At 44.5% G+C, this 23201-nt stretch overlaps 1 protein-coding gene and 1 long non-coding RNA gene across 2 annotated transcripts; one reads left to right on the top strand and one right to left on the bottom strand.

Moving 5' to 3' along the window:
* On the bottom strand, positions 1-22981 carry crb1 (crumbs cell polarity complex component 1). Its single transcript, XM_018753953.2, has 13 exons — positions 22858-22981; positions 16770-17372; positions 15874-16069; positions 15411-15550; positions 14651-14833; positions 11831-12760; positions 9643-10196; positions 9063-9228; positions 7959-8862; positions 7261-7302; positions 6564-6686; positions 6205-6331; positions 1-672 (listed from the first exon to the last, which is right to left on the bottom strand). Exons 1-13 carry the CDS (start codon positions 22925-22927, stop codon positions 454-456), a joined length of 4257 nt encoding a protein of 1418 aa, XP_018609469.2. The 5' UTR covers positions 22928-22981; the 3' UTR covers positions 1-453.
* LOC114911239 (uncharacterized) lies at positions 605-1955 on the top strand. Its single transcript, XR_003797900.1, has 3 exons — positions 605-747; positions 1419-1476; positions 1762-1955. It is a non-coding gene; the product is annotated as an uncharacterized LOC114911239 (long non-coding RNA).
* Positions 22982-23201: the final 220 nt, after the last annotated feature.

Here is a 23201-nt window from a genome sequence, read left to right as displayed (position 1 = left end):
ACAACAGAGACGGTTCATTCTAACAAGTTATTCGGCATCATCTCTCGGTACACAAGCTCAGCTGCACGATTCATCGACGAAGACATCATGACATCAACTGCACAACAAACTTATTTAACACAAAACCTACTACATGGTAACGCATGGAAATGGACATTTGTATACAACTGACACGTTCATCCCTTTTCCCTTTGAGAAGTAAATTAATGTAGAAATGGCACATATTCAGAGCAGTAGTATTACCGGTCCTTGACTTACTGACGAATCGTAATTTAACATCTGCAATGCAGCTACCTTAGAAAAAAGGGGAAAAAAAAAAATCTGCCTCGGTTTTGTGTTCAAAATTGGAGGACGTCGGTTAAGTGTCAATAACATCAACGGTGGGGTAAAATGTCGGCTGGGCCGCGGCGCGGACACTCACCGCCATGCGCCGGACACGCCGACAGATCTTTACTAGATGAGTCTCTCTGTGGGTGGAGGCTGTACCATGTTCCACATTTCCACCCTGGAGCCCTCCTTCTCCTGCCTGCTGGGGCTGTAGGTGCCGCGGGTGGCCCTGCGCTTCGCGGCCACGGCGAGGGCGGCGGAGGCCACCACGATGGAGAGGAAGAGGGCCGCGGACACCAAGCAGGCGGACAGCAGCAGCTCCGTGGTCAGGTTGTCCGCGTTCAGCTGCAAAGCGTCGCACACGATCCCACGTCAGCGCTTCCGGAAAAACAGTTTCCCTCCGAAATGTCCTCATTCCACGTAAGACGCACATTAAAACGCTCGGCTTCGCGTCCAACGGTTTTCAAGCCGGTGAATCACTACGTGAGCGTGGATGAGCTTCCAAAGTCTCACAAGCAGCGTTTCTTTCCGTTATATAAGATGGAATCGCAAACCTCTTGTGTATGTGAAGAAAGTAGCGCATTTATACCGTATATAAAATATTTTTACAAAGCCACTTGAGATTTTTGCTGTTAGCCAAAGTGTAGTGCGCGCACACGCACACGAGTGAGTCGTGTGTCAGTCGCTCGCCCTCTTACACAAGGCTCTCCATTTGGGGCCGTTTCACCGAACCGCTCGCCGCGCCCTGGGAGTCCTGCTGCTCCCGGCTACGGGGCCTCAAAGATCCCTCCTCCATCTGTCGCTTCCCGCGGACTTTGAGGATTGTAACCGCCAGCACGAGCGACACGATTACCGCGGCTCCAACAACAAGACACCCAGCGATAACAGCTGTGGTTCGCGACCCGCCCTGAGCAGCCGAGGCCTGCGGGGAGTCACACGCAGAGAAGTCGCACCCGTGTTCCAGGAAGGATTTTTTTTAAAAAAAAAAAAAAAAAAAAAAAAAAAACACACAACATACAATTAGTGTTTTAATATGGAGCACAATGATGCTTTGACTAGCGTGGTAAAATGTTGCTTTACCATCTCTTCAGAAACCTGACAACCTACCCAGCCAGGCAACTGGTGAAAAATAAGCTGCAGAAGCACAAGGTAAGAGCAAGTCTGCCTGCACCACATCATTAGCACAGCAATTACACGGAATGCCTGAACTCCAGGATCCCCGTATGTGGCTTTTACGTGAACGTGAGCACCAATTACTGTTCCTCTCTCAAGCGGAAGTGTGCGACCGGAGCAGGAGTCCTCCGGCATCCGCATCCATTTCCGCTGCCTCGTTTTGTAGTAAAGATCGATGCGTTAGCATTTTTTGAACGTACCAATCACTGAGAGATCGTAATAAAAAATCTCACTGTGCTCGTTTCTCCACATACTGTACAGCAAACGTGGAGCACAAATCTGAATGACTGCAACCGGCTCTCCTCCTGGGACTTCAATGCTCCAAAGCAGCCCTTCGTGCACGTACGTGCCTAAATTAAACAAACAACACGTAATATTTATTGGAAACTTACATGTGCTGCAGAATTTCCGAAACGAGCTCCTGAAAAATTGGCATTTTTAATTAAAGAACTGGACATGACCCGTTATAGATAAACCCAAAGTTAGCTGAAATGCGCTACACTTTATATTAATTTCCTTGCAGATAAGTATTAAATCCAACCTGTGAAGTATTTCGTATTTTTCTTTCGACTAAAACGCTGATAAAAGCCAGCGCTCGTAGTAACACATTGGACTGTAATACAGATACAAAAGCAAGATTACAGGGTTTACGCAAGGATTTACAGAGGATTTCCGCCGATTACCTGTAGCCAAAAAGAAGATGCTTCTCTCCACGATAAAGGCCAAATAAACCACCCCGCCCTTTTGAGTCGGACGTTTCCAACGACGGATGGAACGCAACGAATCCTTTGAGAAACCTAAAGTCCGGAGCAGCCCCGTGAGCTCCAGCCACCAGCGCCGAACACCGAGTCGACGCGCTGCGTGACCCCCTACGGCCAAATAACCGAATTTATGGGAAAAACAACGAGGGCGGGAGCTCGAGAAGCGTGTGCCTGAGTTTTTGCCGACTCCGGACTTCGCGACTCTCAATACGGGCGGGAGCGTCACACACCGCGGTACACCCGCGCTGGTCAAGGTGGCGTTCCCGCATTCAACAGCTGCACGTTTGTCACTGCATCGTTTTCCGAGATGCCTCACAGATGTAAAAAAAATGTCATTTGAAATATTAACAGAAGCTCATTTACTGTGACATATGGCTCGGTAGCCTACTTTCCAGACGCTAATAGGATTATGCGACGTGCCGCCTTGTGTCAGGTACAATCCCGGCAGCCTACTGAGTACGACGTGATGACCGGCCCAACAGACTGCGCTGCTCGCATAGTCTGCTCTGTCGTCTGTTCTCTTCGTATCTTTCACACCAAACTGGATTAAACTCCGCAGAGGCAAAAAAGCACGCCGAAATCTGTTAAGCGAGACGACTACTAAAGTAGCAAAGACACTTCTCTGAAGACCCCACGCCGCACAGGACAGGGGGGCATTTCGGTGGCACACATCGTGTCTGGGCCCTCATATCCCCCATGAGCTGGATTTTTACTAAACAAAAAGTGCACGAAATCAGGCAAGCAGGAGGAGAGAGGAAAAAAAAAAAAAAAAAAAAAAAAAAAACCCTTATAATTTAAAATGAATGCCGTCTTTTAGCGGGTAACTGCGACCGTACCCGAGTGAGATGCTGAAGTAGCTCAGGAGACACCTACCTACAGAAATAGCTCAATTCACAATGGCATTAAGCATTAAAAAAAAAAAAAAAAAAAAAAAGTTAGAAAAGCAATTAGAAGTACTTTTGTTAAGGGGCCTACTAATTTGTGCCTTAACGAACACTGCTGGGGAGCGAGTTACACCACAGAACACCAGCTACTCTTTCTTAATTATTAAATAAACAATAGAGAAATAAAAATGTTCTACATTTTGAAACAATGGTTGTAGTGAAAACGAAACGATAACTCAAACATCCATCCATCTACTGGAAAGCACTTGGAAAATGCAGGGTCACGATGGTTCAGAGTCTATCCTGGAATCATAGGGCGCCAGTCCATCACAGGGCAATCTCACACACACACACACACACACACACACACACACACACACACACACGTTAAGAGCAGTATAGAGCCACTTTTTCACGTAAAACACATGCCTTTGGGCTGTACGAAGAAACCCACGCGGACATGGAATGATCATACATAGTCGACACAGAGTTGAGCTGGATCGAACAGCCGATTTTCAATTGCACACGGGCTCTGCTGGTGCGATACTGGCAGTGGCCCGTTTACAGTGGCGGTGACTCGGGGCTTCCCGCTCCTGTAAGCTTCCCTTCGAAAGCGATTCCAAAATGACTAACACTGCAAAGCATTACTGACGCAGCAATAAATACTGCTTACGGTACGATTCTATTGAACAATTAAATATGTGCCCTCTTACGTCACAAAGCCACGTCAAAAAAGAGCTCGCTTATGCAAGTTTCAAAGGGTGAGTGAGGAAAAATGACAGATCAGAGACAAAAAGGAGGAGAGAGTTTTTTTTTAATGACAAACAGAGAAACGGCACAGAGACATGTTGGGGAGAGATGGCAAGAGGAGAGTCCATTCAGAACCAGATTTTTCTGCAAGTGTCCATTCGGAAGGAGTTGAGAGACAGGAGGAATGCAGAAAGAACGTGGACATGGAGACGGACAGGGAAAGTGGACAATGCGATGATTGACGGTATCAAAATGGATCACGCTAGAAACTTTTGTTGGAGATGTTCATAAGTGCACACAGGACAACATCGTCCGATTTTGAAAATGCACTTGAAAATCAATGATCTGAACACAAAATAAAAATTAAATCAAAATTATTTGACATCTGTTTTCAAAACTCAGGCTTTGTTACATGAAAGAGATTGCATAAGAATGGTGTCTGGATATGACTCCATGTATTTTTAGTCTTTCGCAGAAAACCAGCTCAACACTATTAATCTAAGGACTTTGGTTGGTTGTGTGATTGATGAATAAATGAATGAATGAATGAATTTTACACTATCTTTATATGGTCTCTTCTGGCAGACTTGAATATTTATATCTGATTATGTCTTGCCCTCAAATAGAACTAGTATTTTGTCTTTTTCACAAAACTGCATAATTAAATTAGTAAAAACAAAACTTACATCATCATATGAAAATATTTTTTATCTGAGATTGCAAGATAAATAGTTTTTCAAAATTAATTTCCGTTAACCATGTGATATTCAACGTTCAACCACAAAAACACATGGAAGAGTACGACACACTTTACACGGAAAATACTTAAAGTATTAAAATCCACAGCAGCCAATAATAAGAAATATTTAATCAAATCTCTTACCTGATGAAAACTGACATATTAATAATTACAAACGACAAATATTTATTTCTGTACCTTTCTTCCTCACCAACAGAGCTTTATGCAAAAGTGGTAACTGACACTTAAAAAATGCTGTTTAACGCCTAGAAAAAGACTGATAACCTGACACTTTGTAATATTTTTTTCCCCACTTCTCCACAAATCCACCGCCTCCGTATCTGCCACTGAGCACAAGCAGGCCTGGCTCACCCTGCACGCTTAATTCAAAGTAACGGAGATGTCGCACATGTCTCGCACACGCTCATTTGATCCTGTTTATCCACAAACCAGAGTCTCTGAAGTGCTTTCAAGAGTAGAGAAACCAGCCGAGAACCACCGACATCTGCATGTTTAACACAACAGTCATTCACATGAAATATACGAAAGCAAGGCACATAATGTAATATAGCGCCATTCCTAAGACGGGATTTCAGAGATGTACCTAAAATTCGTAATTTAAATGTAAACAAGACTAATAATAAAAAAAAATTTAATGTACTTATGAGTTGTCAAAATGTATTAAAAAATTTTTTTCCACCTTACTATAAATACACTTAGTCTTGTGTTGCACAGGGTTATGACATTTTGAAGATGTTTCCAGTCTTTATTAATTTTTAAACTGTATTTTCTTCACTTATCTATTTTATAAAATTTGGATTTTATTTGATGCTGAGGACATGCAGCTAAAGTTTACTTGCAGAGCTGACAGATGGCAGGATAATGTACACAACAGAAGAGGAATATGGGGCTGCCTAAATACAACTCACTGCTATATTGTTTACAGCTTGTGTCTGGAGTTAATTAGTACTGGTGATCAAGGAAAAGACGCACGTATTTATATGATGAAACAGTCAACAATCAGGAGCGAATGGCAGTTTTTGGGGATTACGCATTTCCATTTTCAGCCATTCTAAACAAGTTTTAATTTTAATGCATCTCTGCGTTCTCAAAGTTTTATTTACTGCCGCTATGTCTGAAATTTTTACAGAATCGTAAATTATTCAAGGAATGTCTCAAATTTTTATTGATTGTGACTTAGTGGTTCAGTTCAGAAGTTCACTTTGTCACAGTTGTGTTCGTCACCTGAAGAGGTAGCTTATTATTATGTTCTCCTGTTCGATTGTTAACGTGTAACAGATATTCAACATAGGTGCCCCAGTTTACGAGGAGTAAAAAAAGTGTACATTCCACTCCAGTAGAGGTCCATGAATTCTTGTCATACGATGTCTTTTATTTCTAGCTGCGCTTTTCTTGTCTAAAATGCTTTCTGTCTGAGTTCCTGTGCTCAGTCCTCATTAGCCCCCCAGTCAATCTCGGGTTCGTCATCCAGCCGCAGGATCAGGTAGGACAAGAGCTGGAAGAGATACTGCCACAGAAGCATGGACACGTAAAAGTAAATGTCGCTTACGTCGATCTGGCACACCTCCCCGGCGAAGCTCAAGGGGCAGTTGCAGTGGAACTTGTTGATCAAATTTCGACAGTATCCACCGTTCAGGCATGGATTGGAGATGCATTCGTTGATCTCTACCTCGCACCTGCAGCAGAGAGATGGGTTCACGCCACCTGCCTTGCTCATGTTTATCCAACTCTACGAATCTGTGGGGGTATAATCGTCTGCACGCCTCACTCACTGTTGAGCATTACCAGCCAACAAAAATACCGGCACTGACATGAATGGCACTGTACGTTATATATGAAGCTAATCGCTCATTATCGATGTGTAATCGTCTTGGATGTAGCAGATTCCAGTAACAAACGCAACCTTACCGGTCACCGACAAAACCTGGTAGACAGTCGCACATCATTGGGGTCTCTGAGCAGTTCCCACCATTGAAACAGGTGTAGTTCTTCCGTTCATAGCCGCAAACGGACACCGGCAGTCTGGGACGCCTGTAGATGCAAACGTAAAATTAAGAGACAAGACATACCATGCGTCTTCCATTGAAAGTGCTTTTTTTTGTTTAGGGAACAGACAAAACATTTACAGTTTCGTCCCAAAACCACAGATATTTTTTTATTAGTTTTCGGTTGTCCTTTAATCACACAGTGGAATTTAATAATACAGTCTTTCCAACCATTACTGAAAAGCATTTGTTCCGTGTAAGGTCATGCGATCTGAAGGGGTTGTGAAGGTGCTCTAGATGCCACTGCACTGCAGTCACACACATCCAGTCATACACACATTAAGGGCAATTTAGTCACCTATTCATGTGAAACACATGACTTTGGACTGTGGAAGGAAACCAGAGCACCCAGAGAAAACCCATGTGAACATGGGGAAAACGTGCAAACTACCAACACCACCCACTCCACCATGGTGTAACTATAATATAGTTTTTATATACTTTTCTTTGCAACAGACTTTCTAGGAAAGAGTAATTGTACAACACAGATCAAATATAACATCAACAGTTGAGGCAAATAGATCTCTGTAGATAGTGACGTATCTGGCAAATACACTTACTGAATCTTCACTATATACCAGGGAACTTCTTCGACCTGCTCGCTGGAAAAAAAAAAAAAAAACAGAAAGAGAGAGCAAAATATAACAAATACATATTTCTAGACAAATTAAAAACAGAAAAAAAAAAAAAAAAAAAAAAAAAAAAAAAACTTTCCCGGAAAAATTGTTTGTGCACAAGGGAGGTGCAGAACATCTTGCGAGCAGAATTCAAAGGTGTCTGATCAGTGTGTGATAAAGCAACATAAAAAAACGTGTTTACAAAAAATATTGCTGAAACCCCCCAGATAGCGCTTCAAGGCATATTGCAGATCCAAGCAAAGAAGTTATGAGCACAGCTGTAGAAAGGATCTCTGAGACAGCGGAGACAACGCCGAAGCCACTTTGGAACGCGGAACGCTTACTGGTGACAAAGAGAGAAACCGTACTATGAAACAAAGACAGATCGAATACGTTTCTCCATCTGAAGATAAAGATTAAGAAAACTTGAAAACGTTGCAGGAGTTTGTCTAAATAATCTGTCCCCGGACTACTTTTCACCTCGATTTTATAAGGAAGGTTTTGCTCTGGTCTTTCAGGAGTCGATTCCCGCGTATTCTCGGATGCGGTAAAATAAAGAAAACTTTTTTCTCAGGGAAACGGCGAAACTTGCTCTGGATCTGAAACGATACCGTGGGGAGCGTCGCGGTGCCGAGACTCACGTGCAGTAGGGCCCGTAGTAGTCCTCCGGGCAGAGGCACGAGTACCGCTTGACGCCCTGGAGACACGTAGCGCCGTTAGCGCACTTGTGGTCCTCGCACCGGTCTGCTTCGGCCTCGCAGTCGGTTCCGGCGTAGCCCGCATCGCAAGCGCACTTGTATCCTGGCCACCGGGAGGTGCAATTGCCGTGGACGCAGGGGTCGGAGCGACACGCGTCCGCGCTGGCCTCGCACCGCTGGCCTGTCCAGCCCGGGGGACAAGTGCAGGCGAAGACGTCAAAGAGGTCGCGACAGGTGCCCCCGTTCAAGCAGGGGCCGGGGAGGCAGACGCCGGGCCCCGCGCAGCCGCTCGCAACGGGCTCCGTGGACGTCTTGATGAACTGCTCCTCCTGTGGCCTGGGCACGGTAAGCTCGCCGGAGCCATAATGTGGCAGCGCGATGCCGCCAATGTCCACCGTGCTCAGGCACCCCGCCAGGTTCCCGACCGCCCCTGGGCCCAGGCCCCCCAGAAGGATGTCCACCCCATCATCTTTAAGGAAGTCCAGGTTTCCAGCGGCGGCGCTGGATGTGGATGCCTCTCGGTCTACGGACACGGTCCACCGAGAGGCGTGCGACGACGGCGCCGCCATGGAGAGCTCCACCGAGTGCCACTCTCCGTCGCTCACCGCCCCGGGGCCCCTCACGCTCAGCGCGAGGGGCCCACTTCCGCTGAGCAGCTCCAGGTACAGGTGGGAGTCCTGCACAGACACCGTGAGGAACTCGGGCCCCTTCTCGGCGTGAAGAACGGCCGCGTTCCGTTTTCTAGTCCGAATGCCGAAGGAGACGCTGGTCAGCTTCCGCGAGATTTTGCCGTTGCTCCTGTAGGAAACCACGCTGTTGCTGTCGCGAAACGTCGCGTTAGAAACGCCTTCAAGACAGCGGGAAAAGGCATGTTCTTATTATTAAGCTGATAATAAGCCACGTGACTATGAGCTGAGACATGTTTCTCTGGAAGACACTTACACCATACCAACAGAGCTCGCCGATGGTGATATTTAATTTGCAATCAGTATACAAGATGTTGCCCCTCAAATCCATCCATATAACGTTACAAAGGGCTGCACTTACACTCAAAACCCCGGTCCAAGGGCTGGCAGACCGCTGCAGGTGGACAGGGTGACAGCGCACACCACTCCACCTCCTCACAGAGCTCTCCTGACGTGTTCGGAGGGCAGGCGCACTCAAAGTCGTCCCACGCGGGGTGGCACGTCCCCCCATTACGACACGGCTTCTTCTGCTCGGGGAACAGGCAGCTCCTTCAGTCATCGCCTATTTACATTCGTCTTCAAATTTTGACTCGTTTAATTCGTATGACTTTCGTGCTCTCGGGGTGACTTCTATTTACGTTAAATTTCACTCATGTAATATCTGTTTGACTATTGCTCAGCTCAGTGTTTTAGTGTTCTGGACCAACCCTCTTCGGAAGGGCACCGCATAAAAATCCATTTATTAGCACGTTAAAAAAAAAAAAAAATTGCACAAATGTTACACACTGTATCACGGTACAGGAAATGTTTACTGAAGGGTTTTAGGTGGTTTCATTTAGACTGTTCATTAACCTGATTGTGTAACTGGTCGAAAATAGGACAGGTGAGCTCAAAGGAAACCTTAAGCAGGACACACGCAGGAGGGGTACCACGGTACTTACGACGCAGGCGTCGTCGCCAGGGCAACCACGTGAGACGTTAACCATGGCATCCAGGGCGTAGGAGCTCACCGGTGCGGCAATCGGATAAAGCTGCAAGCGCTTGGAGTTGAGCCGCACATCCTGGATGCAACCCTTAAAGTAGCCTCCAAAACGGGCAGAGGCATGGCGGTCTGCCAGTCCACCCACGTGAACCCTGTCTCCAGGCTCAACCCTCATATTTTCCACGAGGATGGAGACTCCTTGCTTGTGAGCAGGCTCAAAGAGGGTCACTTGGTTCTCCTCCACTTTGACGGTGACCAGGTGAAAATTCCCATCGGTGACAATCTGCTCTCCTTCAAGAGTCCCTGAGCCATTAACCTGCACTTTTACTTTCGCCTCCTCTAGCCAGATGGTGAGGTACGGGCTCGTGGAGTTCGAGAGAGCCAGTAAAAGTCCCGAAGGTTTCCGAGTGCGAATGAACACGGAGATGACGTTGCGAGGCCCGGGACTGTCATCAACCGAGAAAACGGCGTAGCTTTCCGAGTCTTCATTCCCGAATCTGGCAGCGATGTATTCTGTGGTTCAGAGGGAACAGGCGTCATGGAATAAGATACGACATACGAACGGAATTACGCCGACCGCTGCCGTTCACGGTTAATCGTAATTACTGTACATGCCCCACGTTGCACATTTTAGCGATCGTTATAGCCGCACACTGAACCGTGACAGTGATGCAGGCACCAGGATGTGTACCGTTTTGCCCGTCAGCATTTCTTCTGTGCCCTTACTTGCCTTACCTGCAAAACGGGTGATCCGATGAGATGCAACCTGGAAGGAACATGATCTGATTTCACAGGTTCTCAGTTTGCACTGATTGCTTTTCCTGTGTCCCAAAACTCAACGAGGCCCTAGTTGCAAAAAATCTATTCTTTTAAATTCTATACCTGATTTTAAACAATAGCAATGCACTTTGAATGCAGATAAACTACAGCTTATAAATAAACACGTAGCTATATTCAGGGAACTTAACAGGTATTAATTTTAAGATGCCATACACTATAAGACTATTTTTTTAAATGTATTAAGTACAGCAGTTGTAACGTTAGAATGTAGCGCAATAAAAACGCTTTTTCAGACGATGTGGTATCATGACTATTTAAACAAACTCCTGAGAATCTGAATCCTGCCTCCTTAAACCCATCAGGATGGAGGTTCGTTCCAAAGCACGTGTCTGTATGCGTTTCAGTGAGTGTCCTGCTCAGTCCAGCCTCTAATCTGCTTTATTGTCCAAAGGCTAATTATGTTCTCCTGGGAAAATTCCATATATGGTATCTCATCCTGTTTATTGAACAAGTTCAGTAATTTGTATGTTAAACTTCCTACATGCACGAAAATAGTGAACTGTAAAATTTTAGGGACGGCATTCTGGCAGAAATATTAAAGAAGCGTTACTAAATAGTGGTTACTGCATGTTTTAAGGCTAGCTTTACTGTGGTTTTATTAAACTGATTACACTGTCTATTTGGGCCAAAGAAGAAATCATCTTTCTTCTAAGGAGACCCATGGCTAATTGCACTTGACGGTCAAAACAGGTGAGAACACAGAGTGCGCGGTAGTGCAGTGAGTTCGGCTGGGCCTGGCTCTCCGGTGGGTCTGGGGTTCGAGTCCCACTTGGGGTGTCTTGTGGCGAACTGGTGTCCCATCCTGGGTGTGTCCCCTCCCCCTCCAGCCTTGCACCCTGTGTTACTGGGTTAGGCTCTGGTTTGCTGGGACAAGCAGTTTCAGATTTTGTGTGTAAATGCTATTCTCTTTAAGAGAGTTGTACTCTCTCGCTTGGTGGGCGGGAATAACATCTGCTACTTTGTACATATACAACATATAGCAGGGCACCATCTGTACAGGTATATTTCGCAATACCCTGCTCATCTTCGTAATATACGGTATATGATCAATGTGTGCAGATGTTAAATGGAGCTAGAATAACCTCCGTTGCAATGAAAGAAGGCACTAATTTAGAAAATTCAGAAAGATTAAGAATTTCGGTTGAAAGAAAATGTTTAACACCAGCATCCACAGCAATCCATGTCAGATTTTGGATTTTTATGGGAAAAAAGTGGACGTGCAAAGCCCGAACAAACGCTGTGATGCGTTTACTGAATCTGTGGTAGAAGGTGTGATGCAATATGTGCAAGGTGAGGTTCTCTCTCACCTTCCGAGCAGTCCTGGCCCTCGTATGGCCTGCGACACTCACACCGGTGGCTCTGCCACAGGTTCAAGCACCGCCCCCTAGCTTGACAGGGATCGCCCTCGCACCGGTCCTCGTCACTGCACCCAGCAGTCACGTTCACAGCGAAATCGCTGAGCCAGTTTTCGGGGACCACGAGCTGGGAGTCCACAAACACATCCCGCAGACAACCGACGAAGTGAGGAGGCGGAGCTCCCGCGGGCCAGGTATCGCTTCCCGGCGCCCCGACGAAGGTGCTCTGGAAGCCGTCGTCCAGGTCCGTCCAGTTGCTCCCCACCAAAGCCTTCCTCCCGCAGTATTCGTAGCAGGAGCTATCCGCGATCCTCACCTCCAGGGTGCCCCCGGCCAGCAGGGCCTCCGCAGAGTGCCATTCCGCGTCCGTTACATTGTGGGGCAGCTCCAGGGCTGCGGACAAGACGCCGTCCCTCCACAAGGCCAGGTGCAAACGGCTGTCGACCAGCTGCAGACCGGCGAGAACGTCGCCGTTTCCGTGCTGGAAGAGAAGGGCGTCGGTCAACGCCGTCTTGAAAGTCAACGCGATGTTGAAGGAGATCTCTGCGCCGACCGCCAGAGACTCCAGGCGGAGGTAGCCGCTCGTCTCAAAGGAGAAGGTAGTGGACGTCTGGCACTTGGAGCCGGTGAACCCGCGGGGGCAGCTGCAGCTGTAGCCGTGTTGCTCGGCACCGAGGAAGGGAAAGCAAGCGCCTCCATTTTGGCACTCGTGAGCGTCGCAGCCCACCAGGACCTCCGTGCAGTTGTCCCCTCCGAACAGGAGTCCATCTCGCCTCTCCTGAGAGCAGTGGCAGGTGTATCCTCCATGACTGTTTACGCACATACCGCCATTCTGGCACGGCTGCAAGTCACACTCATCGATGTCCTCTTCACACAAAGCGCCTAAGAAGAAAAGACATCCGTTTTTTTTTTTTTTTCCTCTTCCTTCAACATTGTCAATCAGCAGAACAGCTTACCTGCTGGTATTAAGATAAAATTATAGGTATAATAACTGAAGTAACTTAACTACCTTAGTCTTTGCGTTATAAACAGCCAAGCGACAAATTTTCAGGATACAAACAATCGCCACTTTATTTATTCCCAGTTATATTAGACACCCATACCCGAAAATTTCTGCTTCTACAGGAGCAAATTCAACTTGTGCTTACTTGTCCAGCCAGCAGACAAAGAGAGTAGGAGGAGTACTGGAGCACCTTAATCGTACCTTAAGTGTAGTATTTATAGCTGCTTTCTGGTATGTGTGTTGGTCATCAATCAGGTGAGGAGTTTTGTATAAGTTTATGGGATCAATAAGTCAAGAAAAACGAGAAAATTGTATCAAAATCTGAGATTTTTACAGAACTCACCGTGAATTGAGGGATGTCCGTTTTACATTACAGTGGAATTTCTCATTACATGTCTATATGCAAATACGTACGTACCGTTTAACTGACACTTATTTAAACAGTGAGAGAAACTGATTAATTCAGGACTCGCATGTCCGTCTGTTGGAAATATACCCGTTTACTCTGAGAGGTACGTCACTAGGAAAGCGTGTGCTGAATGAATAAGTGTAAATGTAAGTTTTCAGATAGTTACGCACATGTACACTACGACTAAGGGATTCTTTGACACAAAGGGGCGACTTGCAGTTCACTGGCCAGAAACATTTAAGAGATTAATGAGTACCATCCTCTGTCACACTTACTTTACAACATAGGACTAAATGCTGCTACTTATTCCTCATACAAGGTTACTTCTCACTAAAAATATTTCAAGATACCATTCCATTTTATTAAACTTACCTCTCAGATAACATTATATTGAATTAAATGTACTTTGACAATTAATTCACTTGCAATTTGCTTCCAACGATCAAATTTAAGCGTGCCGACATTTGAAAAACTCTGGGAATAATTTATCGTGTTACATGTTCTTAGTTTTAAAGATAAAATCATATTAAACGTATTAACGATAAAATAAACGGTACCCCTAATACGCTACGTATAGTAAACTGCTAAAATTTAAGAAAGGCTAAAAACAAACAAACACACACAAAAAAAAAAACACACAACAGTACCTGCACTAAGGAAAAGGATGCTCCACACCCAAGCTGTGACTTTTACCATTGCTGTAAAACATGTCCCACGCCACTTAGCTGTACACCGCGGTGAATTTACTACATTGCGGAGAGTACGTCTGCACGCAGCCCTTCCCTACGGAGAGCTCTCGCCGTCGTGCCTCCCTCTGCTCGACCATCCGAGTGACCCGGCTCAGGATCCTCCTCAAGCCTGATACACTGTATGGGATTAGCCTAATGCACCTTAACCATCTTACAGACTTACATGCTTCGAACAGTCAATTTATATAGCTACACATTTTGTACACTCTCCAAGTTTTACCTAATAAAACAGAAAATGAAGGCTTAGGCGCATAAGAGAGCTTTTGTAAATATTATTATTACTACAATTATTATTCTTATTATTATTATAGTCTCTATGATTTTGCATGAACTTTGTGTTTCCATAGGTTTCCTCTGGATGCAAAAGAGGTGCGTTTCAGGTATGTCGGTGATTTGAAATCACCTGTAGTTTGTAAAAGTGTGATATTAAATATATATATATTTATTTGTAAATATAGAAATATCGACAATTTCTCTAAATTTTTAATACAGGGCATGTACAGATTTGAAGGCATACATTTTTAATGAAGGGCAACTGGGGAAAAATGGTCACGTTTTTGTGCCAGATACGTAAGAGGCGGTACAGTATGCGCCGTGTGTTGCAAAGTCACCTTTCAGTCCCGGTGCGCACTTGCACACAAAGCCAGCGGCTCGCCGGGGGTCAAAGCTTTCTGGCAGCAGAGGCTCCCTGCCGTAGAGCGCCTTCCAGGACCGTTCAATACAGCGCCCCCCAGCGAGGCACGGGCTGCTGCGGCACTCGCCGACATCCACCTCACAGTGTCTGCCCTGGTACCCTGCTCGGGAAACGGCACTGACACGTGAGCGTACACACACACGCACACGCACACACATTTTCAGAACCGCTCGTCCCATACGGGGTCACGGGGAACTGGAGCCTACCCGGCAACACAGGGCGCAAGGCCGGAGGGGGAGGGGACACACCCAGGACGGGACGCCAGTCCGTCGCAAGGCACCCCGAGCGGGACTGGAACCCCAGACCCACCGGAGAGCAGGACTGCGGTCCAACCCACTGCGCCACCGCGCCCCCCTGAGCGTATACAAACCGAACACATATCATTTCTATACCTCACAGTAACTTTTATGTTTATCTGGGCACCTTTAGTCATTTAGCCATAGACTGAATGTGCGAAAACTGTAACGGAGTCAGTTAAATCATCCTCGTTTCTTCATCGACAAAAACTGCCCAGCGGAAACCAAGGGGTGTAAAGGGGGTGTCCAGCGTCACGTTTACTTTTCACTTACGCGGAGGCAGCAATCATAAGGCTGGAGTTTTTTAAAGGTTTACGTTTCTTTCAATTTCAGAATCGGAGTTCGCTTCCTGCCGGGTGGGCGAGGGGTGCGGCGTCGTACCTGGCCGGCATTCACACGTGTAGTTGCCACGGCTCTCCTGGCACAGGCCGCCGTTGGCGCAGGGCCGGGACGTGCACGGCGGAGTGGGAATTTCGCAGTTCGCGCCCGTGAAGCCCGACTGAGAGCAGTCACAGCTGTAACTGCAAGTCAGCATTTTATGTTAGGACGTGAGGCCACTTTGTCAGATGTGAAAGTGAGAACTGCTGAGTCCTCGCAGTACAAAGCTTTGACCTCAGGACAAAATTTCCACACGCACATATGCACTTATAACTAAAGTCAGCACAAGGCAATTATGATTATATCGTTCGTAGCGGGTGCTGGGATTTAAAGCCGTGACTTTTTGGTGCGAGGCAGCGGGTCAGACCACTTTGCCACTTGCTGGACCAATTGTCTAATTTAACTCAATCTGATGGATGTATGCGCTTCCGTTACAAGAATTAACTATTATACTGGAACTCGTTACCTGTTTACCCCATCAGTGCACACGGCTCCATTCTGGCAAGGCTGGGTTTGGCATTCGTCGATGTTGATCTCGCAGAATTCTCCCCGGAAACCAGGGGCACACGTGCAAGAGAAGCCATTTACAACGTCGTGACAACTGGCTCCGTTGAGGCACGGCTGCGACTGGCACTCGTCGATTTGTAACTCGCAGCTCGTACCTGGAACACAAAGGGGTATCAGGTGAAACAACAATGGGTTAAGATGCTAAAAATATGTAACTAGAAAACTCTTTTTTTTCAAAATCAAATTGGATCAGTTGATGAAAAATGGTTTAGTGCTGAAATGAGAGTGAGTCTCCACCAGGAGGCAACAATGTGCTTTATGATGAGAAGCAAGAAGAATCGATTCAAAAAGCATCACTTTCCATTAACAAATCTGACAAAATTTTCTGTTTGATTTATGGTATACCATATTTACCATATATCAGCCCATTATTCCAATAGCTGGCCTACTTTTCCAATGATTCTTAAATATTTTTCATATTTATTAAAACACTTATTATGGATGCATTTTGACTTCACCTTGTAATATATTTTCTGTATAAATTATAAAAGCCATTTCTGTTCATATAAAACTGATTTGTCATTGGAGACAAAGATGAAGCTGCTGTTTTTTCTGAGACGGCTGTTCAAAATTTCCTAACTGCATTTTTGGAATTTAAATTCTTAAACAGATTTCTAATAAATAATATATATATAGCATATTCTCTTCTGTTGTTTCTATGATGTATCGTTAACTCAGCTGAATTTCTCTTAATGGTCTTTCCAATTTCCAACAGGTGAAAAATTTCACCTGGAAATCTGGCAATGAAGTCGGCTTACGAATAGTAATCTTGCAGATACGTTTCTTATTGCTCACCTGTGTAGCCTTCCTTGCAGAGGCAGGCGTACCTTCCGATCTTATTAATACACGTAGCGCCGTTCTGGCAAGGCTGAGAAACACATTCGTTCACCTCAATTTCACAGTTTTTGCCCTGAAAGCCCGGCACACAGTAACAGGAATACCCGTCTGCCTTAACCCGGCAGATGGCCCTGTTGCGACACGGGTTCGAGGCGCACTGGTTCACGAGCGTCTCGCAGCGGGGGCCCGTGTAACCCTCCGTGCACGCACAGGAGTAGCCGGGGTTGCCTCCGGGAGGGGCCTGGATGTCGCACTGTGCCTCATCCCCGCAGAGGCTGCGGGCGCAGCGCTGGACCCGAGCCTCGCACGAACCCTCGGAGGAGCCCAGCTGGCACTGACACATCAGCTCCCCGGAGGTGCCAGGGGAAGAGCGGCAGGAGGTATTCCCCTGGCATGGCGTGGGGTGACACAGGTCATTAGGCTTTTCACACTGCACCTCGGAGCTGGATGCTACGGCAGAAACGCAGCGGCACAGGTAGCTTGCGGGAGCTTCTTGGCATGTTGCACCATTTTGACACGGCTTAGACGGGCAGGGAGACGGGACCTTTAGCGAAGATGCATCTGGAAGATTGGAGTAATCAATTAATTTATTACGAACATTAGAAACCATGCAGTATCACGTGGCAAAAACTCATTTGTGACTGAAGACAGCTGTTTCACATTGTATTGACATGCACTCAGTGTGGAATTCTGACTGGAGATTTGATTAAGAGGCATAAATCCAGCAACAGCTCGATATGAATATGAATAAGTTCACATGACACTGCCCTGAAATAGTATCAAATAAAGCTCAGCCTTTTCCTGAAGGCTCTGGATTACTGGGATTGTAGCCAGAAAGTGTTTGCAAATACGGAAAAATTCTGGAAAAATGTTCTACTTATAGAGTATAGAACATAACAGAAATGTATAAATCGGAACAGAAATTATATTCATGTTTTTTTTTTTTTGATCACAGATATATGCTACTCTTTTAAATTCTGCCCTTGAAAATAATTATTGACTCAGAATCAGAGAGTGTTGACTCATAATGCTTTCCTATATAGTTACACACACACACACACACACACTGGCTGAAGCTGCTTGTCCCAAGTGGGATCGCGGCGAACCGGAGCCTAACCTGACAACACAGGGCATAAGGCTGGAGGGGGAGAGGACACACCCAGGACAGGATGCCAGTCCATCACAAGGCACCCCAAGCAGAACTCGAACCTCAGACCCACCAGAAAGCAGGCACAGGTGAAACCCACTGCACCATCACACCCCCCATATAGTTCACAAAAGTGAAAATGGAGTAAAAAGATGTAAGAAGCAAAAGTGAAGGACACCTGTCATTACCAACAATGTGTCAAGGCCACACTGCATACAGACTGTTTCCATGCCATTCGATACCATATGAGAATGCACTGCAGAGCACATACATTTATAAAAAAAGTACAACGCTCTAAAAAGTCTTTACCCCCTTTCCGGTTTTCTCTATTCTTGCAGCTTTCTAATATTAAATCTGATCGGATCTTGCCAGTTCTAGAAACACACGAAACGCATGAGAGTGAAAAAGTGACACCGGTATTGGATTTATGAAAGCTCCTTGGTGTGGAAGACAATGAAATATGTAATCATGGGTGTCAATAAGTAATTACTCTTTCACAGTAAGTAACTAGCTGCGCCACCTTGAGCTGTAACGACTGCAACTAAGCATTTTGTATAGCTGTTGACCAGGGTCTCGCTTTACAGGAATTCTTCTGGAAGGCTCCTCCTCACAAAATACACAACCATGAGGCTATTTTTATGGATTAGGCATTCCATAACTTCATTTGTTTAGATATTCTGATGTTGACTTGATCGATTGTTTCAGATTAATATCTTGCTGTGTGACCCAACTGTGCTTCGGTTTCCACTCACAGACCGATGGCCTGACAATTTCCTTTCCAATTTTCCTGTAAAAAGAAGAATTCATTATTACTTCGATGTTAGCAATGTGCCCAGATCCTATGGTTGCAAAACATCTCCGCACCAGCACGCTGCCACCGTCATCCTTAACTGTTGGTACAAGGGTCTTACTGTGAAAGATGTAGTGAGATAGACATAATGGGTCCCATGTCATCCAAAAAGTTCACAGTTGATTCACCAGTCAAGAGAGTATTCCTCCAGAATTCTTGACAGATCTCCAGGTGGTTTTTTTTGTGAACTGAAAAATGTTTTACGTTCTTTTTAATGAGCAGTGGTTTTTGCTTTGCCACCATCCTGTGTATCCCATTTTTTTTCCACTCTGGATGTCTTATTGTGGAAATGTGAATGCTGACTTGAGCTGAGGCAAGAGGGGCCTGCAATTACCTGAGTGTTGTTCGAGGTTCTTTTTGGGCTTATTGGTGATATCACACCTTGGTCATAGAGAGATTCTGCCAGGATGGCCACTCCTAGGTAGAATTGCCACTCTTCCAACCATTCTCCATTTCATGAGTATGGCTCTGACCATGATTTGATTGCGGTTCAAGGCCTTAGAAATAGCCATGCAACCCTGTCCAGACTGAAAGGCTGGTAAGATTTCTCTGGAGGTCTTCAGAAATTTCCTTAGAGCATGGCACGCTGCACCTCTATGAATCCGTTTTGCTAATGACTTTTGCTGGTAAGGTTTATGTATTTGAAAATTATACTGGATATAAGCGTGATTGCATTCAAAAAGCTTATTAACTACCCCTTAATTAAGGTATTTACTTTTACACACTTGTGACTGCACATTTTGTTATCTTTCACACCAAAGAAATGACATAAAACCAGCATTGCTGTCATTTTTTTCGCTTGCTCAGGCTCAATTCATACACTAATTGAGAAGAGAAAAAATTCTGATCACACTTAAAGTCAAAGCCGCAGAAACACAGAAAACTGCATAAGGAAAATACTTTTTCACGGCTCTGTATCTGGTATGTATTCCTGACCATGAACAGCAGATCTTGAAAATGGTTTAAAATGTTTGTTATAACCACTTGTTCAATGCAGGGTCACAGTGGTCAGGAGTCTATCGTGGAATCATTGGTTTGGGCCTGTGGTTGGAATCTGCAGTACCTGGAGGGAACTCATGGAAACATAGGAGAACTTGCAAACTACACATAGAAGCTACATTCAAATCCACGTCTGAAGCCACAGGCCAGGCACCGTGAGGCAGTTTGAATCCCAGTTGTTAAAGTCATACGGAATTCTCCTTTGTTGCTTCAGCTTTTTAAGTCAACGTAAATACGGACAACCACCGCTTTCCTTGCAAAACCTCTACACTTGATGAAATTTCTCCTGCTAACACTGGTTTATTTAATCTGACAAAAATTAAACATTGTAATGCTTTACTCAGATACATCCCCAGATTGTTCTTGAAACTATGAAATACTGGAAAAATAATTAGAAGGAACAACTGCTCTCTTACTACAAACTCCTTTTTTCGCAGTCTGTTACAAGGACGTTCAAAAACGCAGCTTCTAAGCGTCACATCATGTTGCCATGACAACCAATTGCATGCTTCCATCTCTGAATTTGCACTATTGTCATGGTGACCATCAGTACACAGAAGTCATTCATGAGGCATTTACCTTTTCCACTTTGTGTAAATTCTGAAATATACTGTTGCAAACAAAGTAAATGTAAGAATAAAAAAAGAACATTACAATAAAAATTTACCTTGTAATTATCCTATTTTAAAAAACAGGTAGCGGTGGAACCACTAGCAAACCACATTACATTTTATCTGCACTCAATAATAGGTTATTGTGGGTTATCTCTCAGAAGAAAATAATTTTAAATTCTTTCAAATACAAAATACCACCAGGTATTTAATAATAATACATACTGTACAAACATTTAGTTAAGTATTAGACTGTATTAAGTTAATGTGTTTGCCACAGAGATGATACCCTGGACCACTTAAGGCTCTTATGTGAACACATCTGGAACACCTTGACAACCACACATGAAACTGCAGTGTGTGTGAGACCATGGAGAAATCCAGCTTGCAGTCTTTCAATACCCAGGGGAACAATACAGAGCTCACAGAGCTCGAATGTCACCTACCACAGCCTGACATCACTCACATCCTTGTACTGATTCCACATTACAAGGCAATTATTCCACTTAAAGTTCAAAACCTCTGCTGTTCAGAAAACCCAGCACTAAATGTATGAGAAATGTACGAAATGTATGGATCATCAATAAGACGATAAGTTTCCCCTCGTCTTATTTTAAGACAAGCATGACAGTTTTATGTGTAACCATTGCATTTAAAATGATAGATTGAAATGAGGCCTGAATATAAGCAAATGAATAAAATTAAAATAGGTGTCGACTTAACCAAGCCGTGTGTGACAAAGCAATCCTGCAATAACTCCCCCTTCCCAGCGAGCGTGGCATGTTTCAGACGCTGTCCTCTGCTTCCGTGCGTTCGGGTCACAGTGTCAGATGACATCAAAGAGGAGACGGTCTCAAAAGAGAAATCCACATTTGTGGAAGGCAAGCAGAACAAATTCGAGTAATTCTTCAAAAACTGACCATGTAAAGAATGGAATGTGCAAGATCAAGGAAGCATTAAAACATTTGAAACACAATTAGCTTTAGTGTTTCTTCATCCATTTCAAACCCATATCATGCATCTTATACAATTATGTATTACACTACAATAAATCCTCTTGACATCTTCACTTATTCTTTGCTTGGGTGTCTCATGACTATAGTATATATGTAAGAAAACTGCAAAATTGCAAAGCTGATTATCTAACACAGTAAGTCACCTTGGAGAAAGATAACTAAAAATAATAATAATAATAATAATAATAATAATAACAATAATTTAACATATCTGAATTCAGCATTCAGGAAACCTGTTGATTTTTGCTTTTTACTCGCTTTACTAATTCCTGGGAGAAATACTAAAAAAAAAAAAAAAAAATTGTACAAGTAAATCATTTTGCAATCTTTAGACAACGCATCTTTAAACAATTTCACCCTTTCCTGTTTTTTGGCACAAAACACATTAGAAGCAACCTGTTTCACACCGAGACAGATTTTTGCAGAATCAGCTTATAAGTGTCTAGACTGGGGCAACAGACACTGTGTACAAAATCTGGGAGTAAGGTAAGGTTAGGGTGCTGGACCCCTTGCTGTGATCTCCAGGCAGTGTCTGCAGTCGGGAGTTGTCATCCTACCATATGTCTGCATTGACTGAGCCTCTGATCAGACTGTGACCTGTTTTAAATGAAGGAAATCAAAAGAATGTTCACCAAAAAGAATATTTTATCGCATGACACAGTGGTACAGAACCACTTTGTTTTGAAGCATTTATTTATATGCCATAATTAAACTGAACCATTTAAACACACCAGGGTCTAAGCATGGATTATTAGCAGTGACCAAATGTTATAGTACTACAATTTTTCTCTCACATCTGAAACACAGATAGTGCAGCAACAGGTGCACTGTTTAAGAGTGATGCTGCTGAAAAATATTCATCCGGTGATCTGAAAGCCTCCACATGACATCTTTCTTATGCAAATCAGGAGCAGATTTCTTTTGTTCTCGGTAATATTTTTTAAAGGTTCCCTTTAAATATGCAAATGACACTGTTTTGCCCGTAATTGATTGGCCACATTAGTACGTTTGTTACAGGCCTGATAAGAGAACACACAAAGTGCAGCACATTGTGTATAATAGCAGGGTATTTGCCACTGTCAATGGAAGGACGATATTTTAAAGAATCATTTTATTTTCAGAATTATAAAAATAAGGTAAATAATATCTATACTTAAATCTACACATCTAACTTCAGATTTTTCATACCTGAAAACACTAAAATAAGAAATTGAGATTAAAATATTTCTAAAGTTTAAAGTGTTCTGTGCACGACTTTTGTAGTCGCTGTTTTGGCACGTCTCGTCTTGTTGTTGCCTGCCATCATGAACAGTTTTCAGCATGTAAAGTGATCTAAGTGAATATCACACTCCATACACACTACCACACACACACACTAATTAAATAAAAGGAAAAATAATTTAAAAAAAAATGCCTTGCTTACTGTTCGCCGAGACAGAAACTGCGAAGATGAGGAGGAGGATGCAGCTACCGACGGATAACGGGAGAGCCATGTTCGCTCGGGGAAACCATGCTGTTGGCAGGATGCTTGGTAAAGCGCGCGCCGTTTGCTACGCGCGTGTGTGGAATAGGAGGAAGACGGGGAACGGGGACCCTCTCCGAGCGCCAGCCCTTTCAGAGCCAATCAGCAGCCTCCGCGGTTGCAACGGATTCACCGCGCGGACAAGTGGCAGCGTAGACCGCTGATACCCCGTCCCATAGTCTGAACTAATTACTAGGTAAAAAGGATAATTAAATATGTCATCTATATGAAGATCAGCTGTAACA

Source organism: Scleropages formosus, chromosome 9 (genome assembly GCF_900964775.1).
Source record: "Scleropages formosus chromosome 9, fSclFor1.1, whole genome shotgun sequence".
NCBI classification, from domain to species: domain Eukaryota; kingdom Metazoa; phylum Chordata; class Actinopteri; order Osteoglossiformes; family Osteoglossidae; genus Scleropages; species Scleropages formosus.
This window is presented reverse-complemented; position numbering and strand designations above follow the sequence as displayed.

Excerpts from the sequence above, each read along its gene's own strand:
- crb1 (XM_018753953.2), bottom strand. The coding sequence starts at position 22,927 with ATGGCTCTCCCGTTATCCGTCGGTAGCTGCATCCTCCTCCTCATCTTC. Across the intron at positions 14,834-15,410 it reads CACGTGTGAATGCCGGCCAG|GGTACCAGGGCAGACACTGT; the intron begins GTACGACGCCGC and ends TTTCCCGAGCAG. Across the intron at positions 7,303-7,958 it reads TACTACGGGCCCTACTGCAC|CGAGCAGGTCGAAGAAGTTC; the intron begins GTGAGTCTCGGC and ends TTTTTTTTCCAG.